This window comes from Microcebus murinus, chromosome X, assembly GCF_040939455.1.
Source record: "Microcebus murinus isolate Inina chromosome X, M.murinus_Inina_mat1.0, whole genome shotgun sequence".
In the NCBI taxonomy this organism is placed as follows: domain Eukaryota; kingdom Metazoa; phylum Chordata; class Mammalia; order Primates; family Cheirogaleidae; genus Microcebus; species Microcebus murinus.
Window position 1 is genome coordinate 63,137,081 of NC_134136.1, and position 21,974 is coordinate 63,159,054.

At 39.0% G+C, this 21,974-nt stretch overlaps 1 protein-coding gene across 1 annotated transcript; it reads left to right on the forward strand.

Moving 5' to 3' along the window:
* Nucleotides 1-457: 457 nt before the first annotated feature.
* On the forward strand, nucleotides 458-21,357 carry LOC105861755 (integrator complex subunit 6-like). Its single transcript, XM_075999638.1, has 5 exons — nucleotides 458-494; nucleotides 17,003-17,099; nucleotides 19,525-19,902; nucleotides 20,272-20,365; nucleotides 21,100-21,357. Exons 2-5 carry the CDS (start codon nucleotides 17,006-17,008, stop codon nucleotides 21,143-21,145), a joined length of 612 nt encoding a protein of 203 aa, XP_075855753.1. The 5' UTR covers nucleotides 458-494; nucleotides 17,003-17,005; the 3' UTR covers nucleotides 21,146-21,357.
* Nucleotides 21,358-21,974: the final 617 nt, after the last annotated feature.

Here is a 21,974-nt window from a genome sequence, read left to right on the forward strand (position 1 = left end):
GGGGAGGTGGACTTCTTTGGGTACACTATTTCACTTTTGGGGATACTGACCCCTCGTTATATCTACTCCTTCTATATTCAGAGGTCTCTTTATTTCTTACTAGCCAATCTCTTATTACTCTATTACCCCGTTATAGTTAATAATCCTTCATATTAAACTTTCACTGTTCGAATTACTATGTGGTTTCTCCTGATTTAATGAAGTCTGAAACAGAATTGGTATTGTGGATGGTCCCTGAGGTAGACCTTTAATATGACATTTGGGGATTTTTTTGGTTGTACCTTTGGGCTTGAGCATAGTGCCCCTGCTTCTTGCCAATGGGAAATGATATGAAGGTAAGCCTTGCCATGCATGGACATCATAGTTTGTCAAGCTGTCACAGTGGATGATTATGATGAAGTGTCAACTAAAGTGCTGGGGAGCCAAGTGTATCAATCTGGTTTCAGCAACCAGAGGAGTTGTGGTCATACCATATCCTCTTAAACACATATAAGGTCTGTAAGTTCTGTCTTTAATTTTAGCTATTGTGGTGGGTGGTGAGCGGTATCTCATTATGGCTTTAATTTGCATTTCTCTGTTGATTAATGAGTAGAAGCATATATTTATATGCTTAGTAGCTATTTGTATATGTCCTCATGAAGTACCTTTTCAGGCCCTTTTGCCCATATTTTATTAGGTTGTCTTTTCCTCAACAATTTGTGGGAGTTCTGAATTCAACTCCTTTGTTAGATGTATATATGATGAATGTCTTCTATGAGTCTCTGGTTTCCTATGTCACTCTCTTATTAGTATCTGTTGATGAGCAGAAGTTCTTAATTTAATTAATTCCAACTAATCTTTCTTTTGTACTCTATTTAAAAACTTTGCCAACCCCAAAGTCATGAAGATGATGTCCAAGGTGTTCTTCTAGATTTGTTTTTCTTTTTTAAAATACTACATATAAAGAGATCTTCTAGATTTCTGACCAAAATAAATTTTGGTGTATGGAATGAGGTAAAGATCAAGGTTCATTTTTCCCTGTGGTTATTTAGTGGACTTAGTAAAAAGATTATCATTTCCCCCAGATATGCAGTTCTATTTTTATGTGAATTTGTCTATTTCATCTAAGTTTTCAAATTTAATATATACTTTTTAATTGCAGTTTACTTGCCTTTTTAAAATCTTTGCTGGATCCATAATTATGTACACTTTTTCGTTCCTAATGTTATTTATTTGTGGATTACCTTTTCCTTTTTTTTTCTTTTTAAATTTTTTAAAAATTTTATTATGGTTGTATATATTTATAGGGTACATGTGATATTTTATTATAAGCATACAATGTGAATTAATCAAACCTGGGTAATTGGGGTATCCATCACCTCAGGCATTTATCATTTCTTTGTGTTAGAAATCTTCCAATTCCACTCTTTTAGTTATTTTAAAGTATACCCTGATTTATTGTTGATTATAGTCACTTTGTTGTGGGTTGCCTTTCTCTCCATCCTTTCTAAAGGTTTGTCTAGGGTGTTAGTGTTTTGAAAGGACCAACTTTTGGTTTTGTTAATTTTCTCTATTGCAGTTTCTTTTTCATTAATTGAATTTGTGCTTTATCTTTACTAGCTCCTTCTTTCTACGTTCTTTGGGTTTATTCTACTGTTCTTCTTTCAGTTTCTTCTGTTGGACACAACTCAATTTTCAACTTTTTTTTTCTTTTCTAACATAAATACTTAAGGCTATATAATTCCCTCTAAGGTTCCCTTTCACTGCATCCAAAAAGTTTTCATATGTAATAGTTTTAATCATTCATTTATAAGTACTTATTTAGAAGAGTGTTTTCAAATTTCTGAATACATTTTGTTGTTGTTGCTATTGACTTCCAATTTAATTTAATTTTGGTTAAAGAGTGCTGTTTTCATGAAACTAAGTATTTGAACATCTTTGAGACTGGTACATTTTTGCATGAGTGCTTGAGAAGAATTTATGTTCTGATTGTTGGGTACAAGTTTATATAAATAGCCATAAATCAAGCTTGTTAATTGTATTGCTCACATTTATGTGTTTACTAATTTTTTTTCTGTTTGCCCTAACAATAATTGAAGAATTGTGTCTAAAATCTCCAACAATGATGGCGGATTTTTAAATTTTCTTCAATGGTTGTACTTATTCTTGCTTTATATATTTTGAGACTTTTTTTATAAAGTGCATACAACAATACAATTGTTAAATGTTTCTGGAGAAATAAACTTTGATTATTGTATAATGACCCCTTATACTTTAATAATGCATTTTTATTAAAGTCTCATTTTCTGGTGCCTCAGCTATCTATCTTTCTTTCTTTCTTTTCTTTCTTTCTTCCTTCCTTTCTCCCTCCCTCCCTCTCTCCCTCTCTCTTCCTTTTCTTTTCTTTCTTTCGACAGAGTCTCACTCTGTCACCTGGGCTAGAGTGCTGTGCAGTGGCGTCAGCCTAGCTCCCAGCAACCTCAAACTCCTGGGCTCAAGTGATCCTCCTGCCTCAGCCTCCTGAGTAGCTGGAAGTACAAGTGCACACCACCATGCTTGGCTAATTTTTCTATTTTTAGTAGAAACGGGGTCTGACTCTTGCTTAGGCTGGTCTCGAACTCCTGAGCTCAAGCAATCTTCTTGCCTCGGCCTCCCAAAGTGCTAGGATTGCAGGCATGAGCCACTGTGCCTGGCCTCTATTTTATTTTTCAATGTTTGATATTTTGAGTTTTATTGGCACCACAAGGAGACATGTTGTTTGGATTGAAATTATAGGAGATCCGAACATGTAGAAGGTAGTACATGGTAAAAGTGCTAAGCATAATGATACCTCATATCTAGGGTCCTGCCCCTTACCATTCAAAGGACATTAGGTAAGTCATACTTTCTCATCAAAAAAGTGAGAGAATTTGATTGGATGAGCTCCAGGTTTTATTCGTGCATTGGAACTATTCTTCCTAGCAATTAACACATGGTTGCTATGACTCTACTCAATTCAACTCCAATTTGATTTTGCAGCACACTCTCATACTTCCACATCTTTTTCAAGGTCATTCACATACACTGTCTGTGTTCTATCCAACAGCTCTGTAAGATAAGAAACCGAAGAAGCTGGTCTCCCATTTAGAGACAGAGAAGACTCTGTTTTCTTTTGGTTAGTATCTGCCTTGTATAAATATTCATTTCCTTACTTTCAATCATTCTATGTTTTCATGTTTTAAATGTTTCTCTTATAACGAGCATATAGCTAACTAAAAAAAAAGTCCATTCTGGCTCACGCCTATAATCCTAGCACTCTGGGAGGTCGAGGCGGGTGGATTGTTTGAGCTCTGATGCCATGGCATGCTAGCTCAGGCAACAGAGTGAGACTCTGTCTCAAAAAAACAACAAAAAAAGTACCTTATGGCAATCTTAGATGGCAAGTGTTACCTATTTATTATTGTTATTAGAGATAATAGTTGGACTAGTATCTGGCAAGTTACTTTGTACTCTCTCTTTGTATTTTTATGCTTTTCTCCCTTCTTTTCTATTTTTTCCCCATTTTTAAAAATTTCAGCATATTATGGGGGTACAAATGTTACAGTTACATATATTGCTGATGCCTCCCCTCCCCCCTTGAGTCAGAGCTTCGAGCGTGACCATCCCCCAAACGTTGCACATCTAACTCATTATGTTTGTATATACCCAACCCCTCCTCCCCGCTCCCACCCGCCCGACACTCAATAAATGTTATTCCTATGTGTCCACTTAGGTGTTGATCCGTTAATACCAATTTGCTGATGAGTACATGTGGTGCTTGTTTTTCCATTCTTGAGATACTTCACTTAGTAGAATGGGTTCCAGCTCTATCCAGGAAAATACACGAGGTGCTATATCACCATTGTTTCTTAAAGCTGAATAGTACTCCATGATATACAAATACCACATTTTATTAATCCACTCATGTATTCATGGGCACCTGGGTTGTTTCCACAACTTTGCAGTTGTGAACTGTGCTGCTATAAACATTCGAGTGTAGGTGTCCCATTTGTAGAGTGTCATTTGATCTTTTGGGTAGATGCCCAGTAGTGGAATTGCTGGATCAAATGGTAGATCTACTTGTATCGCTTTAAGGCATCTCCATATTGCTTTCCACAGAGGCTGAACCAGTTTGCAGTCCCACCAGCAGTGTAGGAGTGTTCCTGTCTCTCCTCATCTACGCCAGCATTTATTGTTTGGGGACTTTTTGATAAAGGCCATTCTCACTGGAGATAAGTGATATCTCATTGCAGTTTTGATTTGCATTTCCCTGATGATTAGAGATGTTGAGTATTTTTCATATTTTTTTGGCCTTTATTCTGTCTTCTTTTGAAAACTTTCTGTTCATGTCCTTTGCCCACTTTTTGATAGGGTTGTTTGATTTTTCCTTGCGGATTTTCCTGAGTTCTAAATAAATTCTAGTTATCAGCCCTTTATCGGATATGTAGCTTGCGAAAATTTTCTCCCAGTTGTGGGTTGTCTGTTTACTCTCTTGACAGTTTCTTTGGCTGTGCAGAAGCTTTTTAATTTGATCATGTCCCATTTATTTATTTTTGTTGCTGCTGTGATTGCCTTTGAAGTCTTCTTCATAACTTCTTTGCCTAGGCCAATGTCTAGAAGAGTATTTCCAACGTTTTCCTCTAGAATTCTAATAGTTTCACACTAATGTTCAAGTCTGTTACCCAGCGTGAGTTGATTTTTGTGAGAGGTGAAGGTGTGGGTCCTGTTTCAGTCTTCTACATGTGGCTATCCAGTTTTCTCAGCACCATTTCTTTTAATTTTTTTATTTTTATTTTTTGAGACAGAGTCTCACTTTGTTGCTCAGGCTAGAGTGAGTGCCGTGGTGTCAGCCTACCTCACAGCAACTCAAATGCCTGGGCTCAAGCGACCCTACTGCCTCAGCCTCCTGAGTAGCTGGGACTACAGGCATGTGCCACCATGCCCGGCTAATTTTTTCTATATATATTTTTAGTTGGTCAATTAGTTTCTTTCTTTTTTTTTATTTTTTATTTTTTTGAGACAGAGTCTCGCTTTGTTGCCCAGGCTAGACTGAGTGCCGGGGCATCAGCCTAGCTCACAGCAACCTCAAATTCCTGGGCTCAAGCAATCCTCCTGCCTCAGCCTCCCATGTAGCTGGGACTACAGGCGTGTGCCACCATGCCCGGCTAAATTTTTCTATATATATTAGTTGGCCAATTAATTTCTTTCTATTTATAGTGGATACGGGTCTCACTCTTGCTCAGGCTGGTTTCGAACTCCTGACTTCAAGCAATCCACCTGCCTCGGCTTCCCAGAGTGCTAGGATTACAGGCATGAGCCACCGTGCCCGGCCCCAGCACCATTTATTGAGTAAGGATTATTTTCCCCAGTGTATGTTTTTGTCTGCTTTGTCGAAGATTAGTTGGCTATATGAGGATGGTTTTATATCTGGGTTCTCTGTTCTGTTCCACTGGTCAATGTCCCTGTTTTTTTGCCAGTCCCAAGCTGTTTTAATTACTATAGCCTTGTAGTATAGTTTGAAGTCTGGTAAATTGATATCTCCTATTTTGTTTTTATTGCCTAGGATTGATTTTGCTACACGGGGTCTTCTCTGGTTCCATACGAAGCGTAAAACTATTTTTTCTATATCTGTGAAAAATGATCATGGTATTTTAATAGGGATTGCATTGACTCTGTAGGCCACTTTGGGTAGTATAGACATTTCAACAATGTTGATTCTGCTGACCCACAAGCATGGTATGGTTTTACACCTGTTTATACCCTCTGCTATTTCCTTCCTCAGTGTTTCATAGTTCTCCCTGTAGAGGTCTTTTACCTCCTTAGTTCAATATATTCCAAGGTACTTTATTTTTTTTTGTTGCTATTTTCAAGGGAATTGAGTCTTTGATTTGGTTCTCACTTGTACTGTTGTTGGCATATATGAATGCCTCTGATTTCTGTGTATTGATTTTGTATCCTGAGACTTTACCAAATTCATTTATCAGTTCAAGGAATCTCTTGGTTGAATCCTTGGGGTTTTCTAGGTATAATATCATGTCATCAGCAAAGAGTCAGAGTTTGATCTCTTCTGCTCCCATTTGGACGCCCTTAATTCTGCTCTCTTGTCTGATTGCTGTAACAAGGACTTCCAGCACTATGTTGAATAGAAGTGGAGATAGTGGGCAACCTTGTCTTGTTCCAGTTCTAAGTGGGAATGCTTTCAGTTTTTCCCCATTCAGTATGATATTGGCTGTGGGTTTGTCATATATGGCTTGTATCATTTTTAGGTAAGCCCTGTCTATGCCTATTTTGTTGAGCGTTCTTATCATAAAAGGGTGTTGAATTTTCTCAAATGCTTTTTCTGCCTATTTCTGTCTATTGAGAGGATCATATAGTCTTTGTTTCTGCTTCCGTTTGTATCGTGAAATACATTTATAGATTTGCATATGTCGAACCATCCCTGCGTCCCTGGGATGAAGCCCACTTGGTTGTGATGTATTATTTTCTTGAGAAGCACCTGGATTCGATTGGCTAGGATTTTGTTGAGAATTTTTTGTATCTATAGTCATAAGGGATATTGGTCTGTAGTTTTCTTTTTCTGTTGCATCCTTTCCTGGTTTTGGTATCAGGATTATGTTCACTTCCTAAAATGTGTTGGGGAGAATTCCATCCTTCTCGATGTTGTGGAATAATTTCTGCAGGATAGGCACCAGTTCTTCTTTGTAGGTGTGGTAAAATTTGGGTGTGAAACCATCTGGTCCAGGACTTTTCTTTTTAGGAAGGTTTTTTATTGCTGTTTTAATTTCAGTACTTTGTATTGGTCTGTTCAGGAATTCTATTTCTTCCTGGTTGAGCCTAGGGAGGCTGTGTGTTTCTAAGAAATTGTCCACATTTTCCAGTTTGTGTGTATAGACGTTTTTGTAGTATTCATAAATTATATCTTGTATCTCCGTGGCATCAGTTGTAATTTCTCCTTTATTGTTCCTGATGGAGCTTATTAGAGATTTTTCTTTTCTGCTTTTCATTAGTCTAGCCACAGGTGTGTCAATTTTGTTTATTTTTTCAAAGAACCAACTTTTTGTTTTATTAATCTTCCATATAGTTTCCCTGTTGTCAATTTTGTTTTGTTCTGATTTGGTCTTAATGATTTCACTTCTTCTGCTGGGTTAGGGGTCAGTATGTTCTTCTTTTTCCAGCTGTTTGAGGTGATTCATTAGGTTGTCTATTTGTGATCTTTTCGACTTTTGGATATAGGCATTTATGGAAATAAACTTTCCTCTCAGGATTGCTCTAGCTGTGTCCCACAGGTTTTGGTAACTTGTGTCTCCGTTGTCATTTAGTTCAAAGAATCTTTTGATTTCTATCTTGATTTCCTCGTTTATGAAGTGATCATTCAGCAGAAGGTTGTTTAGTTTCCATGACTTTGTGTAGAAATGAGAACTCCTGTTAGGATTGATTTCTACATTTATTCCATTGTGGTCTGAAAAGATACATGGTATAATTTCTATTTTTTAAAATTGTTTGAGACATGCTTTGTGTCCTAGGATATGGTCTATCTTAGAGAATGACCCATGAGCTGATGAGAAGAATGTATATTCCGTGGTTTGGGGGTAGCATGTCCTGTTAATGTCAGTCAGGCCCATTCGTTCTAGAGTTCTGTTTAAGTCCATTATTTCTTTGTTGATTTTCTGTTTGGAGGATCTGTCTTGTGCTGTCAGTGGGGTGTTAAAGTTTTGGACTATTATGTTGTTGTTGTTTATCTAATTGTTTAGATCAAGAAGAATTTTCCTTATGAATCTGGGCGCACCTAGGTTGGGTGCATATATATTTAGAATTGTTATGTCTTCTTGTTGAACTGTACACTTCACCATTATATAGTGACCTTCTTTGTCTTTTATTACTTTTGTTGATTTAAAAACTACATTATCGGCTGGGCGCAGTGGCTCACGCCTGTAATCCTAGCTCTCTGGGAGGCCGAGGCGGGCGGATTGCTCAAGGTCAGGAGTTCAAAACCAGCCTGAGCAAGAGCGAGACCCCGTCTCTACTATAAATAGAAAGAAATTAATTGGCCAACTGATATATATATATATAAAATTAGCCGGGCATGGTGGCACATGCCTGTAGTCCCAGCTACTCGGGAGGCTGAGGCAGAAGGATCGCTCGAGCCCAGGAGTTTGAGGTTGCTGTGAGCTAGGCTGACGCCACAGCACTCACTCTAGCCTGGACAACAAAGCGAGACTCTGTCTCAAAAAAAAAAACTACATTATCTGTAATCAGCACTGCCACGCCAGCTTTCTTTTGGCTTCCATTTGCTTGAAATATTGTTCTCCACCCCTTTACCTTTAGTCTACCTGTATCCTTGCAGGTTAGTTGTGTTTCCTGTATTTTTTTTTCCTGTGTTTCCTTGTATTTTTTTTATCCATTTGGCCAGCCTATGTCTCTTGAGCGGGGAGTTCAAGCCATTCACATTTATTGAGATAACTGATAGGTGGGACAGATTTCTGTTCATTATGTTGGGTTGAACTTTGTTGCTTTGTTTTCTCTCTTGAGCCATTGTGGTATCTGGCTTTGATCTTAGGTTTTGAGTAGATTTACATTCATGGGTGTTTATTGTGCTGATCCATGGGTAACACTGTTTTGAGTACTTCTTGAAGGGCTGGTCTTGTTTGGTGAATTCCCTTAGTCTTTGCTTATCTGAGAATTTCTTGATTTCTCCTTCATATACAAAACTTAGTTTTGCAGGGAATAAGATTCCAGGCTGGGCATTATTCCATTTCAGAAGAGCGAGAATGGGGCTCTAGTCTCTCCTTACCTGTAAAGTTTCAGTAGAGAAGTTCGGTGTTATTTGGATTGGCTTTCCTTTGTATGTTACTTGCTTCTTTCGCCTTACAGCTCATAGAAGGGCCTTTTTAGTTGATATTTTGGTCTGTCTGATGACTGCATCTTCCTATTTGCATTGAATCTCCCAGGGGTCCTTTGAGCTTCTGGAACTTATATCTGGAGATTTTTAGCAAGGCCTGGGAAATTTTCCTCTATTATATCTTCAAATAGCTTGTCCAACCCTTGAGTGTTTTCTTTTACCCCTTCTGGTAACCCTATCACCCTCACATTAGGTTTCTTCATATAATCCCACATCTCTTGTAGGCTTTGCTCTTTTCTAGTGTTTCTGTGCTCTATTTCTGTGACTGATTTATTTAATTAGAGGGTGTTATCTTCAGTCTCTGAGATTCTTTCTTCTGTTTCATTTAACCTGTTCTCGAGGCTTTCCACTGTGTTTTGTAGTTCCCTGAATTGATTCTTCATTTCTAGGAGTTTGGTTAGATTTTTCTTTATTGTTTCAATTTCTTTAGTGAATTTTTGTTCCAGGTCCTGGAATCTTTTTGCGTTTTGTTTGTGTTGGTTATCCAGTTGTTCTTGCAAATTGTTGAATTTTCTTATGATCCACGTTCGAAATTCCTCTTCTGTCATTTTAGTGGTCTGATTTTGGTTGGTGTCCGTTTCTAAGGGGCTGGTGCTCCTCTTTTGGGGTGTGCTTTCCATTTGGTTCTTCATATTTCCAGAGTTCCTTCGCTTATTTCTTCCCATCTGGATCAGTTGTTGCTTCTTGCCTTTAGGTTTTCATTTGGATAATGACACGCCCTGTTTAGTCTCTGAGCTGGTAGGTGGTGTTTGTGGGTGAGATTCGATCATACCCTGTAAGATGAGTCAGTAGGTGCTGTGAAAAGGCTGTGCAAAATGTCCTCTCTGTCAGTAGGTGGCGCTTGCTTGGAGGAACAGGCTACGCTATTCTTTTGGGGTCTTTTATCCAGTTCTTGTTCCTCTGGAGAGGCACTCTGGTGCCTCAGGTGGTGGGTTGTGTAAGCCTGCCCTCAGGCACCACTAATGCTGTTATCAGGGGTCAAAGTTCCGTTCTCTGCTTCCGGGGAAAAGCTGTCAAGGAGGGGCTGGAATGGCCCCACTCAGTCAGAAAATCTGCATGTGGGTGTGGGGCCATCTGAGACCCGCAGTCTGGAACCGGCCTTGCTCCTTTCCACCCTCCCCAACTCCGAGGCTTTTCCTCCTGCCTCTCTTGGCAGCTGCGGATAGGGAAGGGGGACAGGAGAATGGAGTGATATGGCGCCTGCCGCGTGGCTTGGGTCTGTGCACACGGAGGTGCCCCAGGGGAGTTGGGAGCCTGGTGCTGCGTCTGCTACAGGCTTACCGCTCACTGGCGGTGGCCGTCTCTGGGCTGGTGTCCGAAGGTCTCTTCAACTTCTGGGGAGCCCACCAGCAGTCTGGGCAAGGAAGGGGAAAGTGAACTGCTCCACCTACCCTTGCCACTGGTCTCCAAGCTACTCTGGAGGTCTCTGCTTCTAGTTCTCCTCCACGACCTCTTCCCATGGAGTCTCTTGTAGTTTCTGGTACCCCTCCTTCCGACCCTGGTCTGATGTATGCTCCTCTGCTTGCTTCTTCTAATTTCTTCTAGAAACTGTCTTTTCTGCAGAGACAGTCTGTCTGGTGGTGTTTGTAAACTGCCATCTTGCTCTGGCCCCCTTCTTTTCTATTTTTAAAAAAATTTCAGTTTTTGACAGTGAATAAAAGCATGAATGAATGTTGTCATTGGCTTTTTTCTTTTCTGATCACAAAATCTGCTTGTAGTTGGCATTTATTATTTGCTCATATTTAGGTCTATAATTCATTTGGATTATGTATTTTTTCTTTTTTTTTTGAGACAGAGTCTCACTCTGTTGCCTGGGCTAGAGTGGCATGGCATCAGCCTAGATCACAGCAACCTCAAACTCCTGAGCTCAAGTGATCCTCCCACCTCAGCCTCCCGAAGTAGCTGGGACTACAGGCACCCACCACTGCGCCCAGCTAATTTTTTCTATTTTTTTAGTTATTTGGCTAATTTCTTTCTATTTATAGTAGAGACGGTGTGTCGCTGTTGCTCAGGCTGGTCTCAAACTCCTGAGCTCAAGCAACCCTCCCACCTTGGTCTCCCAGAGTGCTAGGATTACAGGTGTGAGCCGCCATGCCTGGCCATTTTGGGTTAATTTTTGTATATGGTATATGGAAGGGGTTCAATTTCATTCTTTTGCATGTGGATACCCAGTTCTGTCAGCAATATTTTTGTTTGTTTGTTTTTAAGACAGAGTCTCACCTTGTTACCCGGGCTAGGGTGCTGTAGTGCCAGCCTAGCTCAAAGCAATCTCAAACTCGTGGGCTCAAGTGATCCTTCTGCTGCAGCCTCCCGAGTACCTTGGACTACAGAAATGTGCCACCATGCCCGGCTAATTTTTTCTCTACATACTTTTAGTTGTTCAGCTAATTTCTTTCTATTTTTAGTAGAGACGGGGTCTCGCTCTTGCTCAGGTTGGTATCGAACTCCTGACCTTGAGCAATCCTTTCGCCTCTACCTCCCAGAGTGCTAGGATTACAGGTGTGAGCCACCACGCCTGGCCATGTCATAAATGTTTGTTGAAAAGACTATTCTTTCCCTACTGAAGAGTCTTGGCACCCTTTTCAGAATTAAGTTGACCATAAGTTACATAAATTAAGGGTTTATTTTGGACTTTCCATTTTGTTCTTTTAACCTACATGTCAATTCTTATGCTAGTACCATACTGCCATACTGTCTTGGTTATTGTAGCTTTGTAGTAAGTTTTGAAATCTGGAGATGATTGTTCCTTTTAATTTTTTCTTTTTTATTTGGATCTATTACCTTTCCATATGAATTTCAGGATTACCTTGTCAATTTCTGAAAAAAAAAAGCCAGTTTGGATTTTGATAGGAAATGTGTTGCATCTGTAGATAAATTAGTGGAGTATTGCCAATTTACCAATAATAAGTCTTCCAACCCATGAACAAGGGAGATCTTTCCATTTATTTATATGTCCTTTAAATTCTTCCAATAATGTTGCATAGTTTTCAGAGTACAAGTTTTGTACTTCTTTTGATAAACTTATTCACAAGTACTTTATATTTTTAAATGCCATTATAATTGGAATTGTTTTCTTAATTACATTTTTGGATTGGCTATTGCTAGTATATAGAAAAACAATTGCTTTGGTATCCTGCAACCTTGCTGAACTTGTTTATTAGTTCAAATATATTTTTAGTGGGTTCTTTAGGACTTTTTATGTATGAAATCATTTCATCTGCAAATAATGGTGGTAACAATTCTTCCTTTCCAAACCGGATGCATTTTATTATGATTTTGTGACTAGTTTCTCCTACTAGAAGTTCCAGTATGATATCGAATAGAAGTATTGAGAACAGGCATCTTTGCTGTGTTTTCAATAAGGTAGAAAACAGTCTTTCACCATTAAATATAATGTTAGGACTGGTTTTTTTAGATATATTTTATTAGTTTAAGAAAATTCCCCTCTACTACTTTATTGACTGTTTTTATCATGAAAGTATTTTGATTTTGTCAAATGCCTTTTCTGCATCTATTGAGATGATCATGTGTGGTTTTGTCCTTTCTTATGTTAATATGATGTATTATAATACATTAATTAATTTTCAGATATTAATCCAACCTTTAATTTCTGGGATAAATCCCACTTGATTTTGGTGTATAATCCTTTTTATATATTATGTAGCTGGCTTTAGTTTGTTAATATTTCACTGAAGATTTGTGCTTCTATATCAATGAAGGGTATTGATTGGTCTGTAGTTTTCTTTTCTTGTGATGTCTTTGCCTGGCTTTGATATCAGGGTAATACTGATATCATAGAATGAGGCAGTGTTCCTTCCTCCTTTATTTTCTTGAAGACATTGCTCAGAATTGGTATTATTTCTTTTTTAAATGTTTGATAGAATTTACATGTGAAATTACCTGGGCTTGGCTTGTATTCTTGAGGCCATTTTAAATTACTAATTAAATCTCTTTTTTTACTATAGTCCTTTTTGGATTTTATATTTCTTCTTGAGTCAGTTCAGTAATTTGTATCTCCTAGGAATTTTTCCATTTTATCTAAATTGTCTAATTTATTGGCATAAAGTTGTTTATAATTCTTTTAATTTCCATAAGGTTGGTATTAATGTCCCCTCTTTCATTCTTGATTTTGATAATCTGTGTATTTTTTTGTTTTTTTCTTGGTCAGTCAAGCTAAAAGTTTGTCAGTTTTTTTCATCTTTTTAGTGAACCAACTTTCGATTTCATTGATTTTTGTCACCGTTTTTCTGTTTTCCTTGTCATTGGTTTTCTACTCTAATCTTCGTCATTTCATTCTTTCTGCTTGCTTGTACTAAATACACAAATTTGATACTTTAGGAGTAACTAAAATTATTTGTTTCATTTGAAGCAGGATTTGAAACCTCAGACATGTAGAATGTTTATGATATTGTTAACTGGTCACCCAGACCAGTTAACTAGAAGGAAATTTGGTTTGCTGAAAACAGACAGGGTTTTATGTAGGACTTTTGTTGATTTCGAAAAATATCGAGTCTGGTTTGCAGAAAGGTTTTAATGAATGAGTAGGTTATTTTTTAAAATTTTAATATTTAGAATGTCTGTTTTAACTGAATCACTACATCTACCTCAAAGTTTATTTTTCTAAAGTTTAAATGGAAGTGTGTGTTAATCAGCATATATGCTATCCTCTCCATGCTTTATCTCTGGTAATTTTTATAACAGCCTCATGAATTAGATACTGTTTTATGCCCATTATATGGAAATAGAATCTTAGAGTAAGCATTTAAGTAGTTTTCCCAGGTTTAACCAGTTGGAAAGTAGCAGAACCTAGGTCTGTCAGATTCTAGCGACTACACACCCCAATACTATATCACATTGCCTGCTGTTAGAAGTTCAGCAGAGAATTCCTCATTTACATAGAAATAATGCAATTGATAGTATCTGGGATAATTGGCGTTAGTTTACAAATCCTTTTAACCCTTATTTTGGTGATTCTAGTTGGGGCCATCTGTCCACTAAATTAGGCTGGATGCACCCCTGCAACTATACACCAAATTTGTGTGTAAGGGTACTTTTCTGGGGAAAAAACTTATAGATTTAATCAAATGATCCAAAGAAGGTAGGCCCACTACTCAAAGCTGTCATATGATAAGAGAATGCTGTGGAGCCTCATTTCTTCCAATGGGGAACAAGTACGGTTTTTGAGTTGAGATGGTGGTATAAGGGAGGTCAGCACATTCTGAAACCTGGCTAGAGGCATAAAGGAGTTGTTCTGGACCTAGTAGTTTGAACCTGTAGGCAGTGGTGATGGTGGACAGAATAATGACTTAGATGATGGGAGATGACTACAGATCCTAGAACATGATATAAATCCTAGATATGAGATTTTAAACTCTATTTGGTGGCAAGATAAACATCGCTAAAACAGTCTACAATCATATTCTCTCAAGAAGATCGTACATTTCAGCTGTACAGCATCAATTTCTTTTCCAGTGACGTTCCACTTTTTCATCAGAGTGTTCTTGTCACACAAATAGTTAACTATGAGAAATATCTGAAGATGCTGGCTTCTCCGCTTCAAGAGAGTAATCCAGATCAACCTGAAGAACTATACTTTTGGCAATCTGTTTAAAAATGATAGGCAGGTAGGGATAACTATTTCTAGTTTTGCTCAAATTGTGACATTCTTACCACAATTATTTTCTTTTTGAAATGATGAATATAAATCATATGCATTACTTCTATTTGTGTAAAAGATAAAATATGACACAGGGGTTCTTATGTGAACATGAAGCAAGAGTGGGAGCTTCCTGATCTGAGCGTGTTGGTTGAACAGAAATAGTAGTTGCAATTCATTGTACTAGGAATTGGTGTTTTTAATTACTACAATTAATGCTCACAACTGTTCTGAGAGTGAGTATTACTATCTTCTCTTTAATAAGAAATCAAGGCTTACAGTAGTCAAATGGCTTACCCCAAGTGACAGATGATAAAAGATAGAGCCAGGGTTTGAACCCACATCTTTTTTACTCTAGAGTCTATATTCTTTCCCACTACCCACACTAACTCCTTTAAGATTGAGATTACAGTCTACTTCCTCTGTTATTCAAGTCACTAGTGACTTAGAATAGATAGAGTCACTAGCTCTATCTAGACACTGAGTGTCCCTCTTGAAATATGAAGTACTAGGTGATGTTGCCATAATTCGATTGTCCTAATGGAAATCTTAATGTGAGGTATGTGTTGTGTGTGAGAGAGACATACTGACTTCACCATTAAAACAAGAAGACACAGGTGGTGGGGGTGGGGCAATCCCCCACCTCCCTGAGCTCCACAGACACTAAGCTGCGACAAGTAGGAGCACCACTGTGGTGAGCCTGCCTTGGGCGCGGGCCTAGGTGGAGCCACCACAGGTGCAAATCTTGGTGGTAGTAGCAAAAAATAAAAAATAGAATAAAAACGATGAAGACAGGGGCAGGTTGCCTCTCTACGTGTGGAGGAGACCATAGGCTCCACATGTACTCGCCATCAAATTGGCACTAACTGACCAGCACTATGGTGCTCACATGGCAGTAATATTCTCCAGGGATTAGGGGGTTAACAGGTGTAAACTCACAATTACTGGATGTGGTGAGAGTTGTAGAGGGGAAGGGCATGCCTCTAATCCTTGCTTGGGTGAGGCAAAGTCATAAAATGTAACCAAAATGTTTGTACCCTCATAATATCCTGAAATAAAAAAAAAAGACACAGGCAATAATCTCTTCTTAAAGTGATTCCAGTTCACCTCCAGGAATTCTCAATTAATTGGAGTTTTCCTTAATTTTCTGTGCTTTGGTTTTCTCATTTTTTACAAGGGAGATAATAATCGCACCTCACTCATAGGGCTTGGCCAAGGATTGAGTAAAGCATTTAAAACATGTAAAGCATTTAAAACAGTACCTGGAAGGTATAAATGCTCAGTGAAAATATTTTCACCCATTCTGAACTCCTCTTTTTATGGGAAATGCAAATGGTTTGGAAAAATTTTAACTAAAATTATATTTAATAATGCAAGGGCATATTCTTGAGTTACCCTTTGATGAAAACAATTTTTAGCTAAACTACTGTACCCTTCACTTTCATCTTTTATCTACTACCAGCATTGAAAAGTATCTCCTAACCCTGCCTGGTTCCAAAATTGACATATTTGAATCTCTATAAGGTTAGGGATGGGAAGATTTTCATTTTAAATCTTCTCTACCCTTCACTATCTATATGTATCATTTAATAAGGTATTTGTGAGTATTTGTTAATACTGCGGTGAGCCTTTAAAGCACAAAAGGACAAAAAGGTATTTCCCCCTTTTCTCTCCTAACAAGGGCTGACACAAAATGATGTGTACTTTACCAAAGAGATGACCATATGTTTACTGCTTTGGTTGATGAGAGCCACTCATTCCCCAAGCATTCTTATTAAGCATGATTGTATTGTGTTTGGCTTTGGACAACACTCCATTTTACCTTCTTGTTTCACTGAAAGTAGATGAAATTAGGTTGCATTTTCTGAGAACATGGTTTGTATTGGGAGATGATAAATCTTTGGCCTGTGATTAAAATTTATATTAACCACTTTGGTACCAGCGTCAACTATAGTCAATAGCCACAGATGAACGTGCACAGCCGAGCATCGACTATAGCCGAAAGCCGTGATATGACTTTTCTAATTTTTCATTTATCAAAATAAAATTGTGTGGAACTTGGAATCCAATGAGGGAAAAAAGTAAAAATGTAAAAAAATATAAAAAAAATAAAATTGTTAACATTTAAAAATAACATAATGAAAACATTTATGTATATGTTACCTATTCTTATGTACATTACAAGTAAAGCTGCCTGTGAAGTAAAACAAGCTTTCAGTGCTTTAAAGCTTTCCTCATCACACAAGAGCAAAACGGATTTGTTGTCAATACATAGCACAAACTATCGTGCGGACTATGAGTGCCGGCTGTGGGCAAGGTTTCAAGGCCAGTGAGCGCTGTACCGAAGTGGTTAATGATGTAAATGCATGGCTGTATGTGCATATGAAGACTGCTATTTTGTAATGGTTGAATTTTGACTTTAATGGAATATGTTCACCAATGTTTTTCAGGAAATGAGCAGTGAAGTAGATGACTTTACAACAGGACATCAAAAAAAAATGAAGCCTCATGGAGAACCCAACAGGCGCTCATCTAAGAGAAGGCGGAGTATGTTTCTGTGGTTAAGCAAACAAGAAGGAGAGGGGGAATCCCAGCTTTATGACTCAGCAATGTCAAAGGAAATTTGTAGTCATGTACTTGAGGGATGGACAGATATGAGCACATTTTCAAGTGGAAGAGCAAGGCTCTAATTAGGCCCAACAATTTGGAGTTGCTAGAAGAGTTAGAAGAATAATGTAGGTTCCTGAGACAGAAGATGATGGGCTCAGCAAGGGGATGAGTCTGCTCACTTTCTGCCTGTCCTCACATTCTACTCTAACCCAGGGCAGTCTGGCTTCTTCTTACTGTCTTTCCATGGAACTTCTCTCATCAAGATCACTAGTACCTGCTGCACTTTGGCATTAGTTTCTCAGCGGCATGTGATACAGTTGGAAAACTTCTTGGGTTCCCAGATACCACATTGTCCTGGGTTTCTTACCCCTTACTGAAGATTCATTTTCCTTCTCCTTTTTTTCCCCCACTTCCTTCCCATCTCTAAATATTGCAGGGCCCCAAAGCTTGATATTGGGCCTTCTTCTCTTCAATATGCTATCCCCCTAGGTGATGCCATGTAATGTTACAGCTTTAAATGTGATCCACACTACAAGAACTCTCACCTTTATACCTCTAGACTACAACTTGCTCCTGAAATCCAGACTCAAATACAACTGCATATGTGGTAGCTCCATTAGGTATCTAATAGACATCTAAATTCAACTGGCTCTACGTGTTGAAACTGCTGACCTCCCTCTCTCCAAAGACATTCTACTTTCAGCCCTCACTATCTCAGTTAGTGTCACCATCCATCCAGTATAACATCCATAAAGGTGTAACAATCAGCTGTTCATAGGTAGGGGGCTTGAAAAGTCCTGGTTTTTAGAGTTTGCAGCTATCCATAGAGTAAATAGTCCCCCCCATGGCCTAGTTCGAGCTGTCAATGTGAGGTTACTGAACCAGAATCTGGAAGGATTGGTAACAGTCCACTCTCATTATCAGTTGCCTAACACCTCCTGTACATACCCCTGTCTCTTTTATCCAGTAGTTCAGGCCAAAACACTTAGAGTCACTCATGATTTCTCTTATTATTCTTTTATTATTCTCACACTTCCAATGTCTTAGCAAGTCCAACAATTAATACCCAATATAAACACTGCATCTTACCATTTCTCTCTATCCCTCTATTCCACTCTGCCATGAACTCTCACCAAACTATAATAACTTCTTATTTGATCTCTATGTTTCCTATTCCCACCCCCATCTAAACCCACACCCTGCAGTCAGAGTGATCATGTCGGCACATGTGTCACATCATGCCATGTCCCTCCTGAAAACCTTTCCTCAACTTTCCTAAGCACTCATCATAGACCCTGAGATCCCTACTATCTGGTCTGCAAGGCTCTGCACAGCCTGGTCCCCCATCATGTGTTCTTAACAGAAGTCCCCATGGGGCTCCTCCTGGCTCCCTCTGCCTCTGACCTTCACTCTGTGGTGCCTGGCCTGTCCCCACTGCAGCCTCTGCCCTTGCCCTCCCAGCAGTCTGTAGTGCTCCTTCCGCTCTGCACAGGCTAGCTCTCCCTCCTCCTTCAGGCCCTGCCCAAGGACACCTCCTCAGGAGGCCCTGCCCAGCCACCCGTGGCCCCTGGGCTCCCTCTGCTGCTCTTCCAGGGGCCTGCGGGCTCCTTCCCTAAGCCCAGCCCAGCTCTGCTGCTTTCCTTTGCTCATTGTGCACTTCCTGCCTGACTTCCCCATGAGGGTGTGAGCCCCACGGGAGAGGGAGGGTGGGGCGGCGGGGAAGTTTCTCTCTGTGCTGCTCACTGCTGATCCCTGGCTCCTGGCACGGTGCCTGGCACAGAGGATGAATAAATGACATAGAGGTGCCAGACTTGGAGTAAGAAAAAAGTCACTTTTCTAAGACAGAAGGGAAGGATGGGGAGGATCATACACAGACAGATTTTTGGTAACACAGTGCATGTAGAACTTTCAGCCCTAATGGCCGGCTCTATTTTCTCAGAATCGTTGAGGTGGAGGAGAGGCAGATTGAGCAGGGCTCACTCAGTCTGGCTTCCAGCTCAGTACAGCATGACAGGAAATTTTTAGTTTATAGGCAAATTATAAAACTCTTCACATTAATTTAGAATTGTAAATGGCAGCAAGATGACAGTGAACCCTGAATACCAGGAATTTGTAAATGTTTATTAGTTGTACTTTCCTACTTGTTTTCTGTATGTGTTTCTAGTGCCAGGAGGGAAAAAGATGGTTTGCTTGTATTATCTTTCCCGAGTTCTATTTGTGAGATATGAGATTTCCACCTGGTACCTCCTTCTGTTTATGAAGTAAATAATTCTGTAGAAATTGATGTGTAGTGGATGTCCCTGTGGGGGAGGCTGGAATAAAACACTTACCTCGAAGCTCAACCTCTTAATTTGGTTTCCAGGTGCTACTGTCATTCACGATGTCCATGTGAATGAGATGGAAAATGAGCAACCACCACCTGAAGGCTTCTCGTCAAAATATGTTCCACCAGAGCCTATGAATATGGCAGAAGGTGGTATTCCACCTAATCAATTGGATTCTCTGTCTGATGACTCCATCAGTCTCGGGAAAGATGAGCTGGTTCACAAACCTGGTAGTAGTGATACACCTGTAGAAGGAACCAAACACAGTAGTGTTTCTGTAGATGACCCAAGAGTCACAGCAATGTCTTCAATGGAAAATGTGCCAAATACATGGCAAATCAGTCCTGCCATGGCACAGAAAATTAATGATGATATAAAATATCAATTAATGAAGGAAGTTCGAAAGTTTGGACGAAGTAAGTAGTGAAAGAACATCTATCAATAAAAGCATAGGAGATCTCTCTCATTCTGTAATTTAGAACAGTCAAGCTACCTTTTCAGCTCATTATTTGGCTGAATTGGATTTTTACATAATTTAGGATGCTTTCTCTTTAATTTGACTAAAAATTTCGAATACATATTCTAAAATGTTTTACTGGGCTAGTATTTAATATAGTTCCTTTAGTAAATATGTACAGGTTTTGTGATTTAATCATTCAAAACACAAATACTACATAACATTTTAGCCCATGAAGAGTAAATATTGAGTTAGTGAATGCACTAAGACTGAGTTATATTTAATTTCCATAATTTTAGAAGTACTGAATTTTTTCTAATATCTTCAGACTATGAAAAAATTTTCGTTTTGCTTGAAAAAGTGCAAGGAGATTCAGAAGTCAAAAAACAATTTGTTGAATTTACCATCAAGGAAGCAACAAGGTGGGTGTAAAAAGGAACTCTTCCATTGTTTTAAGCAGTTGGGCTCAATTCAGAGTCGGGGCAAGAACAGGTCCTGCCTTATTTTTCCTAAACTCTGGCCCTTGATCATACTTCATGCTATTTCCACAGGCATTTAGGTTGATATTCACTAAATCTAATGTATTCTTCCAAGGCCACAGAACCTTCCGAGCTTATCATAATCTGGGGTGGGTATGGGCCCTCAATTGACACACTTAGTATTTTGCTGGGTAGTGTCATTTTTATTTTTATTTTTATTTTTTTGAGACAGAGTCTCACTCTTCCCGGGCTAGAGTGCCATGGTGTAAGCCTAGCTCACAGCAACCTCAAATTCCTGGGCTCAAGCGATCCTTCTGCCTCAGCCTCCTGAGTAGCTGGGACTACGGGCATATGCCACCATGCCCGGCTAATTTTTTGTATATATTTTTAGTTGGCCAATTAATTTATTTCTATTTTTAGTAGAAATGGGGTCTTGCTCTTGCTCAGGCTGGTTTAGAACTCCTGACCTTGAGCGATCCTCTTGCCTTGGCCTCCCAGAGTACTAGGGTTACAGGCGTGAGCCACCGCGCCCAGCCTGCTGGGTAGTATCTTTACATGAGGATGTATTTTCTATTTGTATTCAGATTGTAAACTCTATTTTATATCCACTACTATGTCTTACATATCATAGATGCTGTAGATATCTTGTGGTTAACAGAATGCCTCTTTAATTCCAGGTTTAAAAGATTTGTTTTAATACAGCAACTTAAGAAGATCCTTTAAAAAATAGATTCCTATCATCCTCAGCAAAAGTAATCACATGAAGGGAAGATAATTGTGTTATTACAAAGAACATAGAGAAACAAGGACAAGTTTTCTATGCTGTAGGATGGAATGGGATCTTGATAAAGATCCCTAGAATTTTGAAGTCAAGAGAATTCCCTTTTAGAAGCTAAGAAAAAACAGTGGAGCTTTTTCAATTTTGTGATTTTCTATTAGTAAAAGCCCTAAAAATTTGTTATGAAAGTATAGTTTGTTGTTTGTTTCTTTGTGTGTTTTCCTACCTGGGTGGGGAGAGGGATGAGTTAATAACTTATTGAGCTATTTAATATTACAGTCCTAGTTTCTGCAGCAGATCACATGATCATAGCTGGTATACATAACTGCCTTTTTCACTACCTATTTCTTTTTCTTTTTTTCTTTTTTTTTTTTTTTTTGAGACAGAGTCTCGCTTTGTTGCCCAGGCTAGAGTGAGTACCATGGCATCAGCCTAGCTCACAGCAACCTCAAACTCCTGGGCTCAAGCAATCCTACTGCTTCAGCCTCCTGAGTAGCTGGGACTACAGGCATGCGCCACCATGCCCGGCTAATTTTTTCTATATATATTAGCTGGCAAATTAATTTCTTTCTATTTATAGTAGAGATGGGGTCTCGCTCTTGCTCAGGCTGGTTTCAAACTCCTGACCTTGAGCAATCTGCCCGTCTCGACCTCCTAGAGTGCTAGGATTACAGGCGTGAGCCACCACGCCTGGCCTATTTCTTTTTATTTTATTTATTAATTTATTTATTTTGAGACAGAGTCTTGCTTTGTTGCCCAGGCTAGAGTGTGTGC